Source organism: Pipistrellus hanaki, assembly GCF_964339955.1.
Source record: "Pipistrellus hanaki genome assembly, chromosome: 8".
Classification (NCBI taxonomy): Eukaryota; Metazoa; Chordata; class Mammalia; order Chiroptera; family Vespertilionidae; genus Pipistrellus; species Pipistrellus hanaki.
The window spans coordinates 23,650,605-23,669,740 of record NC_140510.1 but is presented as its reverse complement, the minus strand read 5'-3'; the positions used below and the strand labels follow the sequence as shown (position 1 = coordinate 23,669,740).

At 37.5% G+C, this 19,136-nt stretch overlaps 1 protein-coding gene across 2 annotated transcripts in view; it reads right to left on the bottom strand.

Annotated features, from left to right (window-relative positions):
• Positions 1-8,008: 8,008 nt before the first annotated feature.
• The window catches only part of KYNU (kynureninase), a 103,377-nt gene continuing 92,249 nt past the window's right edge, over positions 8,009-19,136 (bottom strand). For both annotated transcript variants that reach the window (XM_084891911.1, XM_084891910.1), the window contains exons 12-14: positions 17,112-17,197; positions 10,032-10,262; positions 8,009-8,322 (exon numbers count right to left, since the gene is read on the bottom strand). In XM_084891911.1, coding sequence (XP_084748037.1) covers positions 8,188-8,322; positions 10,032-10,262; positions 17,112-17,197 — 452 coding nt within the window. In that variant the 3' untranslated portion in view covers positions 8,009-8,187. The remainder of the gene's footprint in view (positions 8,323-10,031; positions 10,263-17,111; positions 17,198-19,136) is intronic.

Below are 19,136 nucleotides of genomic sequence, written 5' to 3'. Positions count from 1 at the left end.
CAGCCAATCAATGGTTCTCTCTCATCACTAATATTTATATCTCTCCCTCTCCCTTCCTCTTTGAAATTAATAAAAATATATTTTTTAAAAATGCTGAAACATATCAGGTACTAGGTATGTCATCAGTTTGTGTGTGTGTGTGTGTGTGTGTGTGTGTGTGTGTGTGTGTGAGAGAGAGAGAGAGAGAGAGAGAGAGAGAGAGAGAGAGAGAGAGAGAGAGACTTATTTATTTTTCTAGAGCCCTCTGAGCAGATCTCCTCCAGGGCTGGTGGATTGCACTTTCCTTGGGACTAGTCCTTCTCTTCACACTTAGATTGGGAATTCCATTGCTCCATTGCCTTTACTTTTGCAGCTTAGTCTTTTCCAGTGGCTTCTGAGAAGTAATACATATGGGAAGAAAGTATTCTAAAACTTTGCTCACCAGAAAATATCCTTAGTCATCTTCACATTAAATTGATAGATTGGCTTGCCATGGACTTCTCTGTTGGCAATAATTCTCCATATGAATTTCAAAAGCATCTCTCCTTTTTCTGTATCTTTCAGAGTTGGTTATGAGAATATCTATATCATTATGATTGCTAATATTTTAAATTTTATCTGTAAAAGTGTTTTATAAACTTATTTTTACCCCTAATTTTTTACATTTTTCCCATCATGTGGTTTGCATTTTGTAAAAAATACACATTATTTTTATTAGTCATTGAACTTCTTCTGAAAGCACATAATGTTTTAAGAGAAGTTCTTGGGAAGTTTCAGGTTTTGGTAATTTTCTCTTTTCTATTTTATCTACTCTCTCATTTTGTAGCTATCATTAGACAGGTGTTGACTTCCTGTGTTAATTTTTTAATTATTGAATCTTTTTTATTGTTCTATTTTTTGAGATCCTCAGATTCCAAAATTTCCTTTGAAATGTTTTTATTTCTGATATCATATGCTTAATTTTCAAGAGCTTTTTCTCATTTCATGTACCCTTTTAAGTGTATTGTGTCCTTGTTCCATAGATTTTTCTTTTCTCTTGGAATATATTAATGATGCCTTTGTCCCCTTTTCTCCTCTTTTTTTTTTCTTTTTCCATTATATTATTTGTTTTCTGTATTCATTTTGGATTCTATTCTGCATTTACATATTATTGTTGTATGTCTGGTGATAGTTTATGATCATCCTATATAATAAAAGACTAATATGCTAAGTGTCTGACCATTTGTTTGATTGTTCAACCATCACTATGATGTGCACTGACCACCAGGGGGCAGACACTCCAACCAGTAGCTTAGCTTGTTGCTGGGGTCTGGCCAATAGGGACTGATTGAGATAGCATGGACATGCCCAGGTCCTCTCCTGTGGTCCCTCCCTAGCTGCGATTGTGCACTGGTGAGGTATCTTGGCCTGGTCTATGCCCTCTCACAATCCGGGACCACTTGGGGGATGTCAAGAGAGCCACAGGCCAGGTTGAGGAATTCCACCGTGCACGAACCCATACACTGGACCTCTAGTTCATTTATAAAACTGTAGCTCTTTAAAGCATGTGCAAGCATTTTGTGTAGGGGCAGAATTTTTGATAGGTGGGCAGCATTATACCACAATGAGACTCAGGTAAATATTTGTAGCTCTTATCAATTAGAACAGTTTTTCCAGAGATAAATTTATATTCACATTCCTGTGCTGGACTGGATATAATTTCTTGGGGACCAAGTGGTGGGGGGGGGGAGGGAGGAGTCTGGGCTGTCACCACCTAGCCTGCAACATTTGGCTACATCACTCTAATTTTAGTCAGATGACTCATCCATCTCCTTGGCCACCCTCATGTACCAAAGCCTAGAACTGTACTAGTTTATTCTTTTTAGAAAGTAAACTCTTGCCCTTGTGGATGTGAGGAAGATGCAGTATTCCGGTTGCAGAAACTGGAGAAAGGGATCTGGGTCCAGCTGCTAAATGTACAGACTTTCAACCACCTGCTTTCTATCCCACCACACATCTTGGCCTCCAGAGATAACTGGTACCTCCAATTCCTAAGCATCTCAGTGGGTCTTTGAAATGGATCAGATTAATACTCTTTTGATATCCCCTGTCACACAAGGGATCACATTTCAGCTTCATTTTTCTGTCAGTCCCTCTACTTTCCAGCTTTTAAAGCATGTTGACATCTTTCCTGTGCTCTTATTCATTATCATTTTTTTGGGGGGGGGGCACTTTCCATATTTACACCACTTTTATTCATGCACTATAATTTTTGTGTGTGAGATAGATGACTAACATTACCTGGAAAAATAGATTAGTATACAGTAATTTTGCTCCCTTAAAATCATTTCTCCCTTAAAATGATTATGTTACCCAACTTCCTCAGAGAAAGTACTTTAAAACATTGTTTTCTAGTTTCCTTATTTAAATTTTAACTTTTCTCATACATTTAAATATTTAAAGGAGATGGACATTTCCAATGTATAGGAAATCACACAGGTACTGGATGTTAGACTGCACAGAAGTGCATGGATTAATTGCAATGACTGTGCCAACGCTGGCTGGACTGTAAGCCAATTAATGGAAGTGTTCTTGAACTTTTAACATGCTTCTCTCCAATCCTCTGAAGTAGTGATTGTTAAGAGAAAGAAATATACAAAAAGGAAAGATAACAAATGTAGTGCATAAAAATATATGTAACAGGGTTTTTTTTATATATATATATGTAAGTTAATATGGATGCTAATACAAGCAAAGAACAGTTATGAAATAGCAATATTACTGAGAATTCAGTGAAAAATGTGACATTTGGAGTCACCAGTTTCAAACAGTCTGGTTCTGTTGTCGTTGCCTAAAAAAAGAATGTCTGTGAGTGTCTCTTTCTGTTCTTTTTTTCCCCCTCTTAATTGCCACTTTTCCCCCAGACCAGCTGTAGCATCCATGTCCTGACTCGGAGCCAACTGCTTACTTTAACCCATAGAGAAAATGCCTCCACAGACTCTGCATATATCACTGCGCTGTCTCCATTCCTGACAGGCCTGTTGTTTTAACACAATACAAAGCAAGGGGAACCGCATGAAGTAAAGCTCCCACATACTGGGAAAGAGAAAAGGAAGACCTCTGTTGAGTAAATATTGGCACAAAAATGCAACAGTTCTCGTCACCTAAAATAATACTCTGAGTTATATGTGCTTGAAATTTCAACGGAGGCCCAGCAATCCAATGTTAGTTTGTTTATTGTCTTTCAGGAGAATTTGTGCTTTGAAGCATCTTTCTCCTTTGATTTAGGACAATGAAGTCATTCTCAACGTTGCCCCTGGGTGGGATACCCTGAAAGGGTCTTTGACGCCTACAGGCCAAGGAGGCTGCCATGTCATAGTGAATTGCATAACCAATCATGATGTGTCCTTGATTCTTACATTTTTAGAATTATTTAAATCCTCAACATAAGAATAAACATTTAATTTCTACCTATGGAGTACAGGTATCTATTGGGCTACATATTCCTAGTATTTTACATATCTCTGATGTATTTTAGTGGGCTCAGGTCTGAACCAGACTCAATCACACAGGATTTTCTACTCGTTACTCATTTCAGACAAAGGTCACAGGGGACTTCAATGTAAACATGGACAGCATATACGAAATGTTACAACTGCACCTTTCTCATTCATTACCTGCCTGTGAGGGGCTAACTGCATATTCAGCTCAGTGCTAAGAACCAAGGGACATCCCCAAAAATAGAAAAGAAAATATTAACCATATTGCCAAGCAAGTTACATTAAGTTAGGAAGAAAAGATACATGTACAAACATGATGTAAGATATAATGCTCCTTTCAAAATCATTATAAGGAAATTATGGACACACACTTTTTAATTTACTGTGGCTTAGGTTCTCATATTTTCAACTATTACATGTGACTTAGGAGATGAGAAGGGAGTCATTTTTTGTGAGTATTTATTTTAAAAACATTATTTCATCTTTCAAAATGTTCTTTTACATTTTTTTTCAGTACTATATCAAAACTATAATTAGAGCTTAAGTATAAGTTTTGAAAAACAGCATATGTGATTTTTTTTCCCCAAGAGTTTTTAAAAAATGTATCTTTATTGTTGAAAGTATTACAGATGTCCCTTTTTCCCCTCATTGACTCCCTCAACCAGCACTACCTAGGCCTTCACCGCACTACTGTCCATGTCCATGAGCAATGCACATATGCATATCAATTCTTCAGTTAATCACTTCCTGTCTGCCCCACCCTTCTGAGATTCATCAGTCTGTTCCTTGCTTCTATATCTTTGGATCAACTTGGTTCATCATTTTATTTTGTTCATTAGATTCCACATATTGATATGTAGAGGCTGACAGGATTGTTTCCATCATAAGAATGTATGGTGGGTGGGAGTGTAAACATGATCTTATTGAAATCGTGAATTTTGAGGCAAGTGTCCTGGATGGAGTCTCATTTAAGTCATTACTATTTATTGTTTTTTGTTCTTAATTTTAAAATATTAACAAAAGTAGAGAGATTCACAACTATTTTTACTCAGATTTGAATTGTCAGGTGTGTTGTTTTTTTTTTTTTCTTCCTTTTTCCTTCCAGCCTTCCCTCCTTCCTTCCATAAGAAAAATAATAACCTCCAAAGAGGTCCTTGTTCTAATCTCCTGAACATGTGAATATGCTACATTATATAATAGAGGGAAATTATCATTGCAAATAGAACTAAGATCAGCAATCTATGTCCCTCAAGTATGGCTTAGTGGCTGAGCATCGACTTATGAACCAGAAGGTCATGGTTCAATTCCCAGTCAGGGTACATGCCCAGATTGCAGGCTTGATCCTTGGTAGGGGATGTGCAGGAGGCAGCTGATCAATAATTCTCTCTAATCATTGATGTTTCTATCTCTCTCTCCCTCTCTCTGAAATCAATAAAATATAGCTTAAAAATAATTAAAATATTACATGTGAAAACCAACATAAGTAGAACTGTAGATTAATAATATATTAGATATAGAATATAAAGTAGACATAGTTATGATTATTAAGAATAAATAAAATGCTGTCTTACATTAGGTTCCTTAGAAAGTAGAGCTTCAGATGCAGATTTAGATAAATATGTCTTTTAAAAAAAAAAAAAAAAAAGGTTTTATTGATTTCAGAGAAAGAAAGGTAGAGAGAGAGAAAGAAACATCAATGATGACAATTATTGATCAGTTGCCTCCTGTATGCCACCTATTGGGGATTGAGCTTGCAATCCAGGCATGTGCCCGGATAGATGGAGAATCAAGCTGCAACATCCTAGTTAAGCATGTTTTATTGAAGGAGGGAATTAATGAGAATATGGAAGGGGAAAGAGCTAAGCAAGTATAAAATCCAGGTGAAATTCCAGTTGTGGCTTAATCCACAGATTAATGATAATTTATAAAGCATTAAATTGCAGTGTGTGTGTGTGTGTGTGTGTGTGTGTGTGTGCACGCTTGCGCTCATGTGTGCCTATGTATGTGTGTATCCTCTTTCTCTTTTTCCCTTCTACTTGTATGGAAGCTATAAATTTATTCTCTATCATTTTAATAATCACCTTGGTTATGTTAACATGCTTACATGGCATAGACAATCAATAGTCACTGTTGGCAATGATCAGGAGCAAAGGAATGCTCATCTCTACTGTTTGGAGTGAAACTGTTGCAAGCATTTTGGAAAACAGTGCAACAGCACATACTGAAGTTGAGCGCATGTGTGCCCTATGTCCCAGCATTTTCACAGTCATATAACGTAGACAAACTTTTGAATGCATGTACTAAGAATGTTCACAGGTGCATTGTTGCAATGTTAAAAATCTCAAACTACTCAAACATTCATTGGTTGTTGTAGAATGAAGTAGTAACCCCAATTATATAAGAGAATATTGAACAACAATGAAAATGGATGAAAACAGGATATGCAACAAATGAGTATAAAAATTTGTATTTTTATACTCATTTGTATATTACCTCTATACAAAGGTAATACATTACCTTTATACAAAGCCTACACACAAGCAAAACTAGCGAATATATTTTTACTAGGGGCACGGTGCACAAAATTCATGAAGTGGGGGCCCTCAGCCCGGCCTGCACCTTCACACAATCCGGGACCCCTCGGGGAATGTCTATTGCTGGTTTGTGCCTGCACTTTTAACAACAGCTCCATTGTTGTTCCTTTCTTCTCATACTTATACCCATTGGGATTAGTAGGGATTCACAGTGTGTATACATGTTGGGGGACACCCTGTATATCTCTAGTCAGCAGTGAAAGGAACCAATGGGGGTTTAGAACCCCCAGACAGGGAACCTCGCTCACTCTCCACATGTCTCCTCACTCCGCTTTCCACCTTCGAGGGCAGCAGGAGAATCAATGTTTTCTCTCATTAACTCGGAAAAGCACATCATGTCACCACTGCCTGGCAGGAGTGCACTAAGCTTGATTCCCACTAGAGGATGTGCAGGAGGCAGCAGATCAATGATTCTCTCTCATTGATGTTTCTATCTCTCTATCCCTTCTTTTCTGAAATCAATAAAATATACTTAAAAATAATTATTATTACTGGATTAGGGGAGGGCGCAAATGCAAGCTGGGAGAAAGGGAATTTCTAATGCTCTGATTCTTAATAAGGACATGGTGCTGATCATGCTTTAAATGGTTTGTACATATAATTGGATATAATTTTAACATGATTAACATGAAATATTTTAGAACTTAAGTTTATAAGTATTTTCATACACCTTCCCTTACTCAACCGCCTAATTAATACCCATGAGATTTTTCTTTCATAGTGTCATCTGTTTGTCTTTTATAGAGGTCATAGTTTGTAATTATCTATTTACCTGGGTGTTTATGATTACTGTCTGTTTTTTCCTCTAAGCTGAAACATGTTCCCTGACAGTTGAAACCATATCTGCTTTGTTTACCACAGTGAGGTTGGAAGAGTTTCTTCTACATGAGGTTGTACATGATTGAGGTTAAGGTTTTGAGAACTTCCTCATCTGTGAAGATAAATTTTGCCAAAAGCCGGAGTGGGAAGCTTTCCTAAAGCAATTCTGCAACCACTCAACTAAGATAACTTAAAGAGAGCAGTACAATACATAGTACATTCTTGATAAACATCAGCACTTGCTGGTGTTGTTGGAATTCTGCATCTTTTTATTGAACTCTAACATCCAAATGGTTGTCCACGTTAATTTCATTAAAATTTGTTTCAATATGGAAATAATTATGTCATAGTCACTCTTTCTTGATGAGAATATATATAAATGTAGAAGTTTGTCAAATCCATGAATAGTGATTATGGTATCAACAAGGGCCCAAGAATGGGTGGAAAAATCAATTTAACAAGTTTCAACCAACATTTGTTGTAATAAGATAGAAAAATAAATATCAGAGCATAGGTAAATAATTTATGAACCTTTGGTTTTTACTATATATACCACTTGTAATTCAACATAAGGTGCTATCTATTCGTCTTGAGAAGCATGCTAATGTCAGGGATGGTAATGGGAAAGAATGGCCAGTGGCAATTGTAAGAAGCAGTTGATTGAAAATTGATAGACTTTTCTTTCACAGACGTTAAAATATTGTTAAAAATTGTGTATTAAAACAAAGCCTATCCACACATAAATATAGGTCTCTGTTTTTAGATATATTTCTTAGTGTGGATTGTGGCCAAAAATATTTCAAGGCCACTGCTCTAGAAAATGTTTTATTTTCTGTTCCTTAGATCAGAGCTGGATAGAATATTCCAAAATCACACATATATCACATGATTCAACTATAGTGCTTATAAGAAAGTCTTTGGGAAATTTAAGCAAAAGTGATATTTAGAAAATTGAAACAAAAATTTAATACATATTATGACATTGTCAGTCAATAAGAAATTAAACCGGTAACAATATTTCACTGACCCTGAACTGTAACAGCTAACCTAGACTCTGTACATAATATTTAGACCAATGAAAACCTTGATTCACAAAACACCAAGAAATTGGACAGACATTTAGATTCCTCAAGAACGTTAACTCTAAAAAGAATTATACAAGATTTTATTGTAAAGTATCCAATTCATTGCCACTTAGGTGTGATTAGTGTGGGTTGTTTTTGTTTTTATTTTTATTTTTAACATTTCCAAAGATTACAACTTGAATGAAAATAAAATAATCACAGCAGCTTTCAGCATTATTGGCTTACTTTGTTCTAAACACCATTATCTTTTCTTTCTGCAGCCTCAAGTGCAGAATTGAGCAGGTTGATAAATTTATAAACATCGTGGAAAGAATTGTAGAGAGGAACTGGAGCCACCCGGATGCCATTGGGTTCCCGCTTGTCACACTGTGGGGTTGAAATAAAGCCACAATGGTGTCAGCATTATTCTCATGATGAAAATCTGCGTTCCAGATGAACTTACATGAAATAGTCATACTGATTTCCCTAAAACTTACTATATAAGCAGTTTTTCACTTGAATGAAAATATAGTGTTTCTATGGTATGTGAAACTCTCTTCTTAATTATAATTAAACTATTTGTGGGCTGTTACATGAATATCCAAAAGCACTTTTCTGAAATCCATTTAGGTCATCTTCTTTAAGCATTCTACAGAGCATATGTATGACTCCTCTGTGGGAGACCCTGGAGAGCCTGGAATCTTGGATACATTTAAATGAATGAGAACCTCACCCTGTCCTAGAGAGTTCTAGTTCAATTATCCTTACATTTATTTCTCTAAGCCCAAATCTTGCAGGTAAGGACTTGGCTATATTCCTGATGTGCACCTTGAGAAGAAAGATTCATTTGATATGAATCCAGAGAAAGAATTTATCTGCGTCATGGTCAACCAAGGGCCCCAATTTTATGAAGTAGAGTCTAGTGTCATTAGTTGATGGGCTCCTTACATCCTCTGTGCATGGAGAAAACCTCAGATTGAACTCTTAGCTTGTTTATGCCATCTGAGTCAACTTTGGTGGGGAAACCATGGTTTCATCTTTCTACCAACAGACTGAGACCTGCCCCATCCAATCAGGATGGTTCAATTTGTATCCTTATTTTAATTATACTGACCAATCACAACTGCACAATCGGATACCTCACTTAGATAAAATGGACGTAATTAGAAACCTGGGTGAGAACTTTCACTGTAAAATGCGGCTTCCCCTTTGTCCAGGGTCGTAGGATACAATTTAGGTTGCTGTCTAAACCTGTGTTCCCAGGCTGTATCTCCTTTTGCTCAAATAAATCCTTTTTATTATTTATTACAGTCTAAAATTAGTTTGGGTTTACACTGGGAATGCTGAAATGGTGTGAAATGGCCCAGACAATTTGGCCTAGCCTGAAGATCACTAGAACTATATTAAGAAATACCCACTACAGGCTAGACAGCATAGTAAATGGTTCATGTGTGTTGGTCCATTTCATTCCCATACTAACTTTTCGAAGTAAGTATGCATCCACACCCCAAAACAGATGAGAAGTCTCAGGCTAACACATGTTAACTTTCCCAAGAGCACCTGTCTTGGGCATAGGATTTGCAGGGCTGATATTCTGAATCGTGCCTCCAGCGTCTGCGGTGGTGACCTCTCCTAAAGGTTTGGAGGGCCACATGAGTGGAGCAGTCCCTAGATTGCATTATCACCACTTTCCCCTGATATTATTCTCTTAACACCTATTAGTCCCTTTCAAGAGACTCAGAAGGCAACTTTGGCCCAATGGTTTAAAAAAATTATTTCATATAATGTTAACACACCTCAGATGAAACAATACTTGCTGCTCAAACTGTAATAAAAGTGAATAAATTACATAAAACGGTTCTTTTTATTCAAAATTTGTGGTTTCCTCTTTTTTTTTAAATCAGAAATGACAGATCTCTGTGCCCTTTCATTAGCAAGTCCCGAATACTGACTTAGTTGGCACTTAATTTATCCTCAGTAACTGACTGATGGATGTGAAATTACATGCACCAGTGAATAAACTAAAGAATCCAAATTTCCCCCCTAACATGCAACCCCTAGAGAAAAGCGGGTAGCAAAGCAAGAGATATACTTACAACCACTCCTCTTTTTTCTAGTTCTTGATGCACAGACTTTATTGGAACGGAGAATGTTAGCGTTAGCTGGCAGCCGCGTTCCTCCACGCGGGAGGGAGTGATGATGTGCACCACGGGTGCCTTGGTTTCTGCTTTGTCTTTGCCATAGTAGTGCTTGAGCAGGAATTCCAGGTAACCCGTGAGCAAAACAGACTTCCTTCTCAATGCTTTCATGGTTGCTTTCTTAAAGATCTGTAGAAGGAGAAACAGATTAACAACATTTTGTGTTTTTTTACAAAGAAGCAAAAATCGCCACTTTTAACCTCTCCAGAAACCATCCCATGTTAAATAGTCGTTTTGTAAAAATGTGTCCTCTGTTAAATCCTTTGCCATCAAGAACTGAACGCAAAGTTTCTATATCAGAAAAACCGGCAAAAATGCCATTTAAACAATACTTGCAAAAGAAAAGAAAAAAAAGGTGATGCAATGTTCCTTCAGAATAATTTAAATTGGCTTAGAATAAATTACTCTAAGTATCCCTTTATAAAGGAATTGAAATATCATAAAATTCGAACGCTTTCTCCAAAACCTTCATAATCAAGAAGACGTTTTCTCCTCTGATATAAGTTTGCTTGGTCCACAAAACGATACAGTAAGAGCTGAATGGGCATGCCTATGTAGAAGGTCATGTTGAAAATATGATTTACAGTTGTTTGACCAAGTCCTGAATCTCCTCCAGTTTAGCGGTGAGAAAACAAGCAAGTTTTATCAGACAGAGAAGCAAAAATGTTACACAATACATTTGTTAGTACTAAAGCCTCGGCCTTTATTTCCCCTTCTCCTTCCCCCTCCACCCCCACCCCCTCCCTGGTTTTTTTCTTCTTTCATCACTTTTTTCCCCTATTACACTCTGGTATGGTCTGAAAACACTGCAATTTCCTGCCTGAGGTGTCTTATATTAAGATGAGTGACAAGGGCACACAGTAACTGGTGTTGGAACATTAGAGTCAGAAGAGACATGCTTTTCTAGCTTATCTCTTAAGGTCAAGTAGAGTTTAAAGATATATCCTCCTTCTAAGAGCTGAATGAACTTCAAACGGAGTGTGATGCACTGGCCTGCCACTTTCTGTCCCTTCACTGTATCATGTCATGCCACAGAGCCAAGGCAGGGTCATTCAATGGTATGTAGACTTCATAAAGTATGAAAACACTGATTTCTGTATATATGTGTGGGCCTGCATTTTAACGGGAGTAAACACTTTAGGCATACATTTTCTTCCCCTTCATTGCATGGAGGGTATAGATTTGGTTAAAGAAGAAGAAGGGAGTTGTATTTTGTTTTTCTTTCAACCTTTTCTTTATATTACAGACAATGACTTGAAAAAACCACAATTCATACCAATCTGGATTTAACGTTCACTGCTCTCTCATCCAGAACCACGTATCTGACTGTTACTCGACATTCTAATGGGATGCATGTATAACAGGCATTTCTATCTAAACGTATTCAACATTGGGATTCCCAATATTCCTCCCAGTCACCTTCTCCTGTAGCCTTCACCACCTCAGTTTTGGGCAATTCCCTCCCCACCAGTTTTGCAGGTCAATCACTTTGGTATCATCCTTGACTGCTTTATTTTCCAAACAACTCCCACAAATCCATCTGCAAAACCTGGCAGCTCTACCTTTAAACTGTATCTAGGATAAGACCACTTCTGACTACCCACTTTCCCAGGTGTCTAGCCCAAACCACTCATCTCTCAAGCAGCATAGAATGCTGTCTCCCTGGCCTCCCAGTCCTCACAGACCATGTCTGCAGCCTGGGAGGAGGTCAGCTGCAAGGGGAAGCTGCATCTTTGTTTCAGAAGGCATCTGAGGTCCCCGTGCAAAGAAGACAGTCATCTCCCCTTATTCATGGCTTTGCTTCCCGCAGTTTCAGTTGCCCATGGTTTTAGTTGCCCCCCCCCCCCTTCAATCAAAGTCCAAAAATTAAATTAAAAGTTCCAGAAATGAACGATTCATAAGTTTTAAATTGTGCACCACTCTGAGTAGCCTGATGAAAACCTATTGCATTTCTGCTCCATGTCTCCCAGGCTGTGAATGTCCCTTTGTCCAGTGTCTCCACGCTGTGTGCCCGCCCACTTAGTCACCAGCGTGGTTATCAGATCACCTGGCATGGCATGGCAGTGCTTCTACTCAAGCAAGTCTTACTGCATAATGGCCCCAAAGTGCCAGCGTAGTGATGCTGGCAGTTTGGACATGACAATGAGAAGCTGTAAAGTTTGTCCTTGAAGTGAAAAGCTGCAAGTTCTCTACTAGAAAGAAAGAAAGGAAAGAAAGAAAGAAAGAAAGAAAGAAAGAAAGAAAGAAAGAAAGAAAGAAAGAAAGAAAGAAAGAAAGAAAGAAAGGAAACCTTTGAGGAGGTTCCTAAGACCTATGGTAAGAATAAGTCTTCTATCTGTGAAATTATGAAAAAGGAAAAAATTATAAAGAAGGGTGAGTACAGTACAATGAATTATTTTGAGAGAGACCCCATTTGCATAACTTTTATTACAGTAAACATTGTTATAATTTGTTCCATTTTATGATTAATTGTTGCCATTAATCTCTCACTATGCCTAATTTATATCATATTCATATATATATAAAAACTAGTGGCTTGGTGCATTAATTCATGCCTGGGTGGGGTTCTTTGGGCTGGCCAGTGATCGGGACTATCTTGCCCAGTGCTGATCAGGGCCAATCAGGCTGGCTGACCAGGGAGAGGACTGCGGGAGGTTGGCCATCCATAGGAGGTTGGCTATGGGAGCGCACTGACCCTGAGGGGGCAGTTCCTGCATTGAACATCTGTCCCCTGGTGGTCAATATGATAACAACCTGTCATTTAGTTGTTTGGTCACAGAGTGTAAATGTCTCTGCTGAACTCTCACATCAAAATATTAAGAGGGGCTAATAGGAGGAGTTAACAAGGAAATGGAATAAAATATCCTCTTCCTTTCTTGGCTTCTGATCATTTCTGTGCTTTCAGTACAGAGGAAGAATATTTTTTAATAGAAAAAAATGAAAAGTGTAATTTGAAGATATTCAGCTTAAAATAGAATTCTTGGCAAATTTCATCTACTTGGGCTTTTTTTTTTCTTTCCCCTCAGTAAAATGAATGCAAAGTTAGATAAGTTTAAATAGAAAATAAGCATAAGCATGATGTTTTAAATTGTCATGTTTTCCCTCTTAAATTCTTAAAAAATGGTTCTCTGATAACTTTTTACAAAGGAAATATAAAGTAAACTTCTGACTTGCCATGTAGTTTATTTGAGTGCTCTAATTTTTATTGTGAAGCTATTTATTTCATTTTTAATTTATGTACCAAAAGGGTCTAAAATTTTTATATATTGCTACACACAGATATGACCTTTCAAATTACAATATGATTATTATATCAGTTCAATATTATGTCAATTGAAAATTGAGGAGACCTCAGAACTGCTCTGGTTGAAACATTTTTACTTAGAAATTGAGGTAAATCAATTAACAATGAGTAGTTGTCACTTATGTAAGCCACATTTCGTGTCCCCACAAGGGGTACAATATTTGCCAATTAGTTCCTACTCTAGTGCTCTTTGCCTTGACCCACATTATTTTTAAAGTATCTATAATAATAAAAGTGTAATATGTTAATTAGACAGGACAGCTGAATGACCTTCCAGATGTCATTCCAGATGTCCTTCTGGATGAAGCTGCAGTGGCAGGGGCTGAGGCAGATGCAGTTAGGGGCGATCATGCAGGCAGGAGAGTGGTTAGGGATTATGAGACAGGCAGGCAAGTGGTTAGGGGTGATCAGGCAGGCAGGAATGTGAGTGGTTAGGATCCAGTGGTCCCGGACTGGGAGATTGGGCCTAAACTGGCAGTTATACATCCCCCAAGGGTTCCCGGATTGTGAGAGGGTTCAGGCTGGGCTGCAGCACACCTATCCTCCCTTGTGCACAATTTTCGTGACCAGGCCTCTAGTTGTATAAATGATTAAGAAACAACAATATAAAGAAAATGACAGTTTGAAACTGACTCTTAAGGTGCTATTTTAATAGTATAGTTAAACGTACATAATTATAAACAATCATTTCAATCCTTTGCTTAAAATTCTTATTGTAACCCTGAGATCATGCTCATGTGCTTTGCTTCTTAAATATATACTCTTTCCTGCAGTTGGCATTTGACTATGTGGAATATTTTTCGAAAAGGCAAGTAGACAAAACAAACAAAGGTAAGTTTGATTCAGGTATTTATTTATTTCATTTACTTAAACTTCAATTACCTATCTTCCATATGCCGTAACTTCTAAACAAATAAGTTAAGTTCTGACATGGTTAACTTACTGGTGCTTACTTACATGGCAAACTCAGAAAGGGAAACATTGTAACCTTAGGTAGAGAATGGGAAACAATGAAGTGTATTCGTTTGTAATTTCAGAATTTTGCAATTTATAATGTGGAGAAAGAGTTTCAAAAGAACACTTTCATCAACCTAAGGTTTGATTACCTACATCTAATTTCCTTCAGGTCATGGCCTGAGCAGTGAGTGACTTCTAAGAGGCTCCCAGAGGTACTCAGGTGGTAAGAAGCTCCAGAGAAGTGGATATCCCTCTTCTGGCGGCTCGGAGGTCCCTTTGCTGGGTTTAAACTTAGATAGTAAAGGGAGAGATGAATCAGTCTTCTGATTCCAGGTGATAATAGAAGCTTGTCTGGGGACTATAGTACACTGTGGTAGGAAAGTACTGGTAGGGAAAGTTCAGAATCAGACTCTTGCCCTGGCAGAGGGGTGAATACTGCAATAGCCCACCCACCGCAGAGAAAACCCCAGTGGAAAAAGTCTAAAGAAAATGTCTAGATATGGCTGAGAAAGACAAGAAGAATCTGAGGAAATAACTTGAAATACTAGTTGTTTTTTAAGGTATGCCTTGGTAGCTTTTTTAAGTAGTATAATTCATCTTCTCCCTGATATAAACTGGCAAGTAAGCAAAACATTTTGTTTTGAAATGTTTAACAGAAGTTTTTCTCTGAATGACTTCTATGAAAACAATTGAAGTTTCATTATCTAATCTGCTAAACTGATTCTCTCCAAAATTTATCACTAACAAAAATCTTGTTTACTGAGTTCATTTCAACCTAAAAAAAAAGCTGAAAAGTGAGAACAGCTCAAGTTCCATCTAGTGGTCAAACTGAGAACCTGCTCTTTAAATGAGGATGAAATGAAATTAGCTGATTACCAGGATTTAGTAGAGAAGTTGCATAAAAATAGAGGAACTTGACACTACCACCCAGTGGGCAAAATGAGAGACTGCAATAATTGTTCACAGATTCCTAGAATTTTAGGTTTAGAAAAGAGTTTGAAAGTATTTCCAGTCAATCCACAACATGATTTCCTAAAATATCACAAACTATTTTATCTTTGGATGATTTAAAATTTTTGAAAATAAAATTTTATTTCAATAGCTATTTGTTTAAAATCTCTATTAGAAATGTAAATGTAGCTGATTCTCTCTCATCGATGTTTCTATCCCTCTCTCTCCCTCTCTGTAAAAAAAGTCAATAAATTATAAAAAAAAGTATATGTATACTTAAAATATATTTTACTTAAATGTGTGTATGAATATATATATTTACATAATATATCTATTTATACTGATATTGTGCATTATAAATTATTAAAACTATATTTACTTGAATAAATTTAATCTCATTCTGAAATTAATTAACATTTGAATAATTAGTTGAAATATATAGATAGGTAGAAATACATAAAATTATCTAGATATATTGAAATAGGAAGATAGATATGCAGATTTAGGAAAACAAACTGATTCCTTGGATATTATTATTTAGGGCAAGACTAACTTTATTTTAAGTAAAAATATGAATGAATTTAAAGAAAAAATATTTAGCCAGTAAGAGTAGAGATTATATACATGACTATAATGGCATAAATCCCATTTTAACAAAATTTACCCTAACTCATAAAACAACCTTACCCAATCTTTATTTTACTCTGACTCATTATATATATACACACACATATATATACACATATATATATATTTGTATGTATACACACACACATATATATATTTGTATGTATGCACACACACACACACACACACACACACACACATATATATATATATATATATATATACACACACACTAGAGGAGGCCGGTACATGAAATTCACGCGGGGGGGTGGGGTCCCCTCTGCCCAGCCTGCACCCTCTCCAATCTGTGACCCCTCGGGATATCCAACCACCAGTTTAGGACCAATCCTCAGGATGGGGCCTAAACCGGCCGTCAGACATCCCTCTCACAATCTGGGGCCACTGGCTCCTAACTGCTCACCTGCCAGCCTGCCTGATCGCCCTTAGCTGTCCCCCCGCCAGCCTGATCACCCCTAACCACCTCTACCCGCGGACCTATCGTCCTAACTGTCCCCGTCCCCCGCCAGTCTGGTCACTCCACACAGCCTGCTTGCTGTACAGTTGTCTGGTGGTCCCTCTCTACCCCCCTCTGCCGTCCTGGTTGGCCCACTCATCCTGCTGTTGAGTCGTTACTGTGATGGAGTCCTGGACAATTTCTATTATATACATACTCTCTCCTTAGTCTTCCTAAAACTTTGTCAGTTCATTGATTCACAGAACTAGAAAGACAGAGTCCCCTGTAATCACAGCATTGTCTGGTCAACAGCATTCTCTTCGTAAATAAATGTTGAATGATTTAATTAATCGAGACTTAAATATTGCAATAGAAGGTTAAGTAACTCACTCAAGTTCACATAAATTGGAAGTGGAACTAAAAGTACTTCTCCCCAGGTGTGTTATGTTTAACATATATTAAGTGCCAAAAATGTGCCAATCATCCTGCTAGGGGCTGGAAACACACACAAAAGGTGATAATTCACATACAGACACATCCTAACAGTGGACACTACCCTTTGCACAATGTTTGTGCACAGCGCACGTTATAATCCTGTTGATTAGCAGAGAAAGTACTACAACATGTCACAGTCAGGTAAAGGAAAAGGAAAAGATGTGGGAAGATTGGCACACAGATCACTTACCTCCAAACTAGCCTGTAAAGAACAGACCAACAATATGGGAGGATTTGAAATTCTAAATCCATTGGCTCCAGGGATTAACTGCAATTCTGAAAAATTCATATTATGTCATTTTAATACAATGTATCTTTAAAAATTATCCTTTATGGATTTTTTTTTCAATGACAGAGTAGTAGAGAGAAAAAGAATTAAACATTTATATGCCTAAGGTTTCTGAGATATTTTTAGAGAAAATCCGTGGACCTAAAAAACTGGCACATTTTCCCTTTACCTGTAATGTCTATCTCCCCTGCCCACACCTTCTTAGGAAATTACCAAGCACTAGAGCTCTTAGGCACAAGATAAAAATAGTTTCTTATAAAAGCTTTTCTGGACCCTGTCCTCTGCCATTCCCAAGACTGTATTCCTTGTTCTGCTTCATGCTATGTTCTTTCGTTATGAAACCAAGTCAATGAGAGGAAGACGTCAGGATTTGAATGATTTGTAATCATAATGCTGCCCAAAGGCAGACATATCAAATGAAATGGCCTATGAAAGTGACTTTTAGCACCAGGTCAAGTGGCTTTTCTTAGGGAAAAAGGGGAAGTTAAAAAAAATAATCTGCCGAGACCGGTTTGGCTCAATGGATAGAGCATCGGCTTGGGGACTGAAGGGACCCGGGTTCGATTCCGGTCAAGGGCATGTACCTTGGTTGCGGGCATATCCCCGGTGGGGGGGGGGGGGGTGCAAGAGGCAGCTGATCGATGACTCTCTCTCATCGATGTTTCTAACTCTCTATCTCTCTCCCTTCCTCTCTGTACAAAATCAATAAAATATATATTTTTTAAAAAGTTAAAAAAATAAATAATCTGCCTAAGTATGATATGTTTAAAAGGTGAATTAATATAAGATATTATCCTAATCAGAATTAATTAGATGGAAAGTTAAATCCAATAGAGTGAAAATTGCTAGCTAGAGACCAAATGAAAACTAAGACTGACTAAATAAACTTTAGAATATGCTGGGTATCTCCAGATTCATCTAATCCAGGGTTAGATAAACTATGTCCTGTGGGCCAAATGTGGCTCACCACTTGTCTTTATAAATAAAGACAGCATCACAAAGTTACCAAGGTTTCACAGGGTCTGACTCCAAGACAAAAACTCCTCTTGTCCTCACTGCCTGATGTGTCGGGCACTCCATGTTGATGAGATCGGATCCTTTATGCTAGATTTCACCTCCTCTTATCTCCCTACAAAGGGATAGACTCGACATCATGCTGAAATCTATAACACAGCCACATCATTCATTTATGTATGTCGATGACTACTTTAGCATTACAATGGTAGAACTGAGTTTTTGCCACAGTGACAGTATAAACCAAAAAGCTTAAAATAACTTCAGTTTTATCCTTCCCAGAAAAACTTTGCTGCCTGATCTAATCCACCTCCCTCATTTACAGATAAGAAATCTAGCACAAAATTTTAAGGAACTGGACTGATAACAGAGCTTATTATTTCAGCAGCTAAGATAAAATACAGTTTTCCTGATCTTGGTTTTTGTAAATGTGAATTTGCTTAAAATACTATCTCAGGGTTGGACTTCACCTAAATGCTCAAGTTTGTTTAAGTGGAATTCTCACAGCATTCGAAAAGCTTTCTGTGTTTCATGAGATGGAAGAATAGAGTCATTAAGGGAAAGAAACAGGGCAGGACACCCCTGTGCCTGGTGTCCTCTCATTTCTGCCTACTGAGGTTTAACTGTTACTGCTCAGTAAGTGGCAAAACTACAAAAGGAGGACTAGTTGGAAGAAGAGAGGATAAAAATGAAATAACACTGCTGTTTGCTATTTGGTTTAAATGTGTCTTTACCCTCAAACCAACTCCTGAAATAGATATTATTCACATTAAATATGTGAGAGAGAGAAATTCCAAGATGACATAACTCGTGCAGCATCACAAAGTTACTAAGCTGCAAAGTAGGATTGACACCAAGGTTTCACAGGGTCTGACTCCAAGACAAAAACTCCTCTTGTCCTCACTTCCTGAT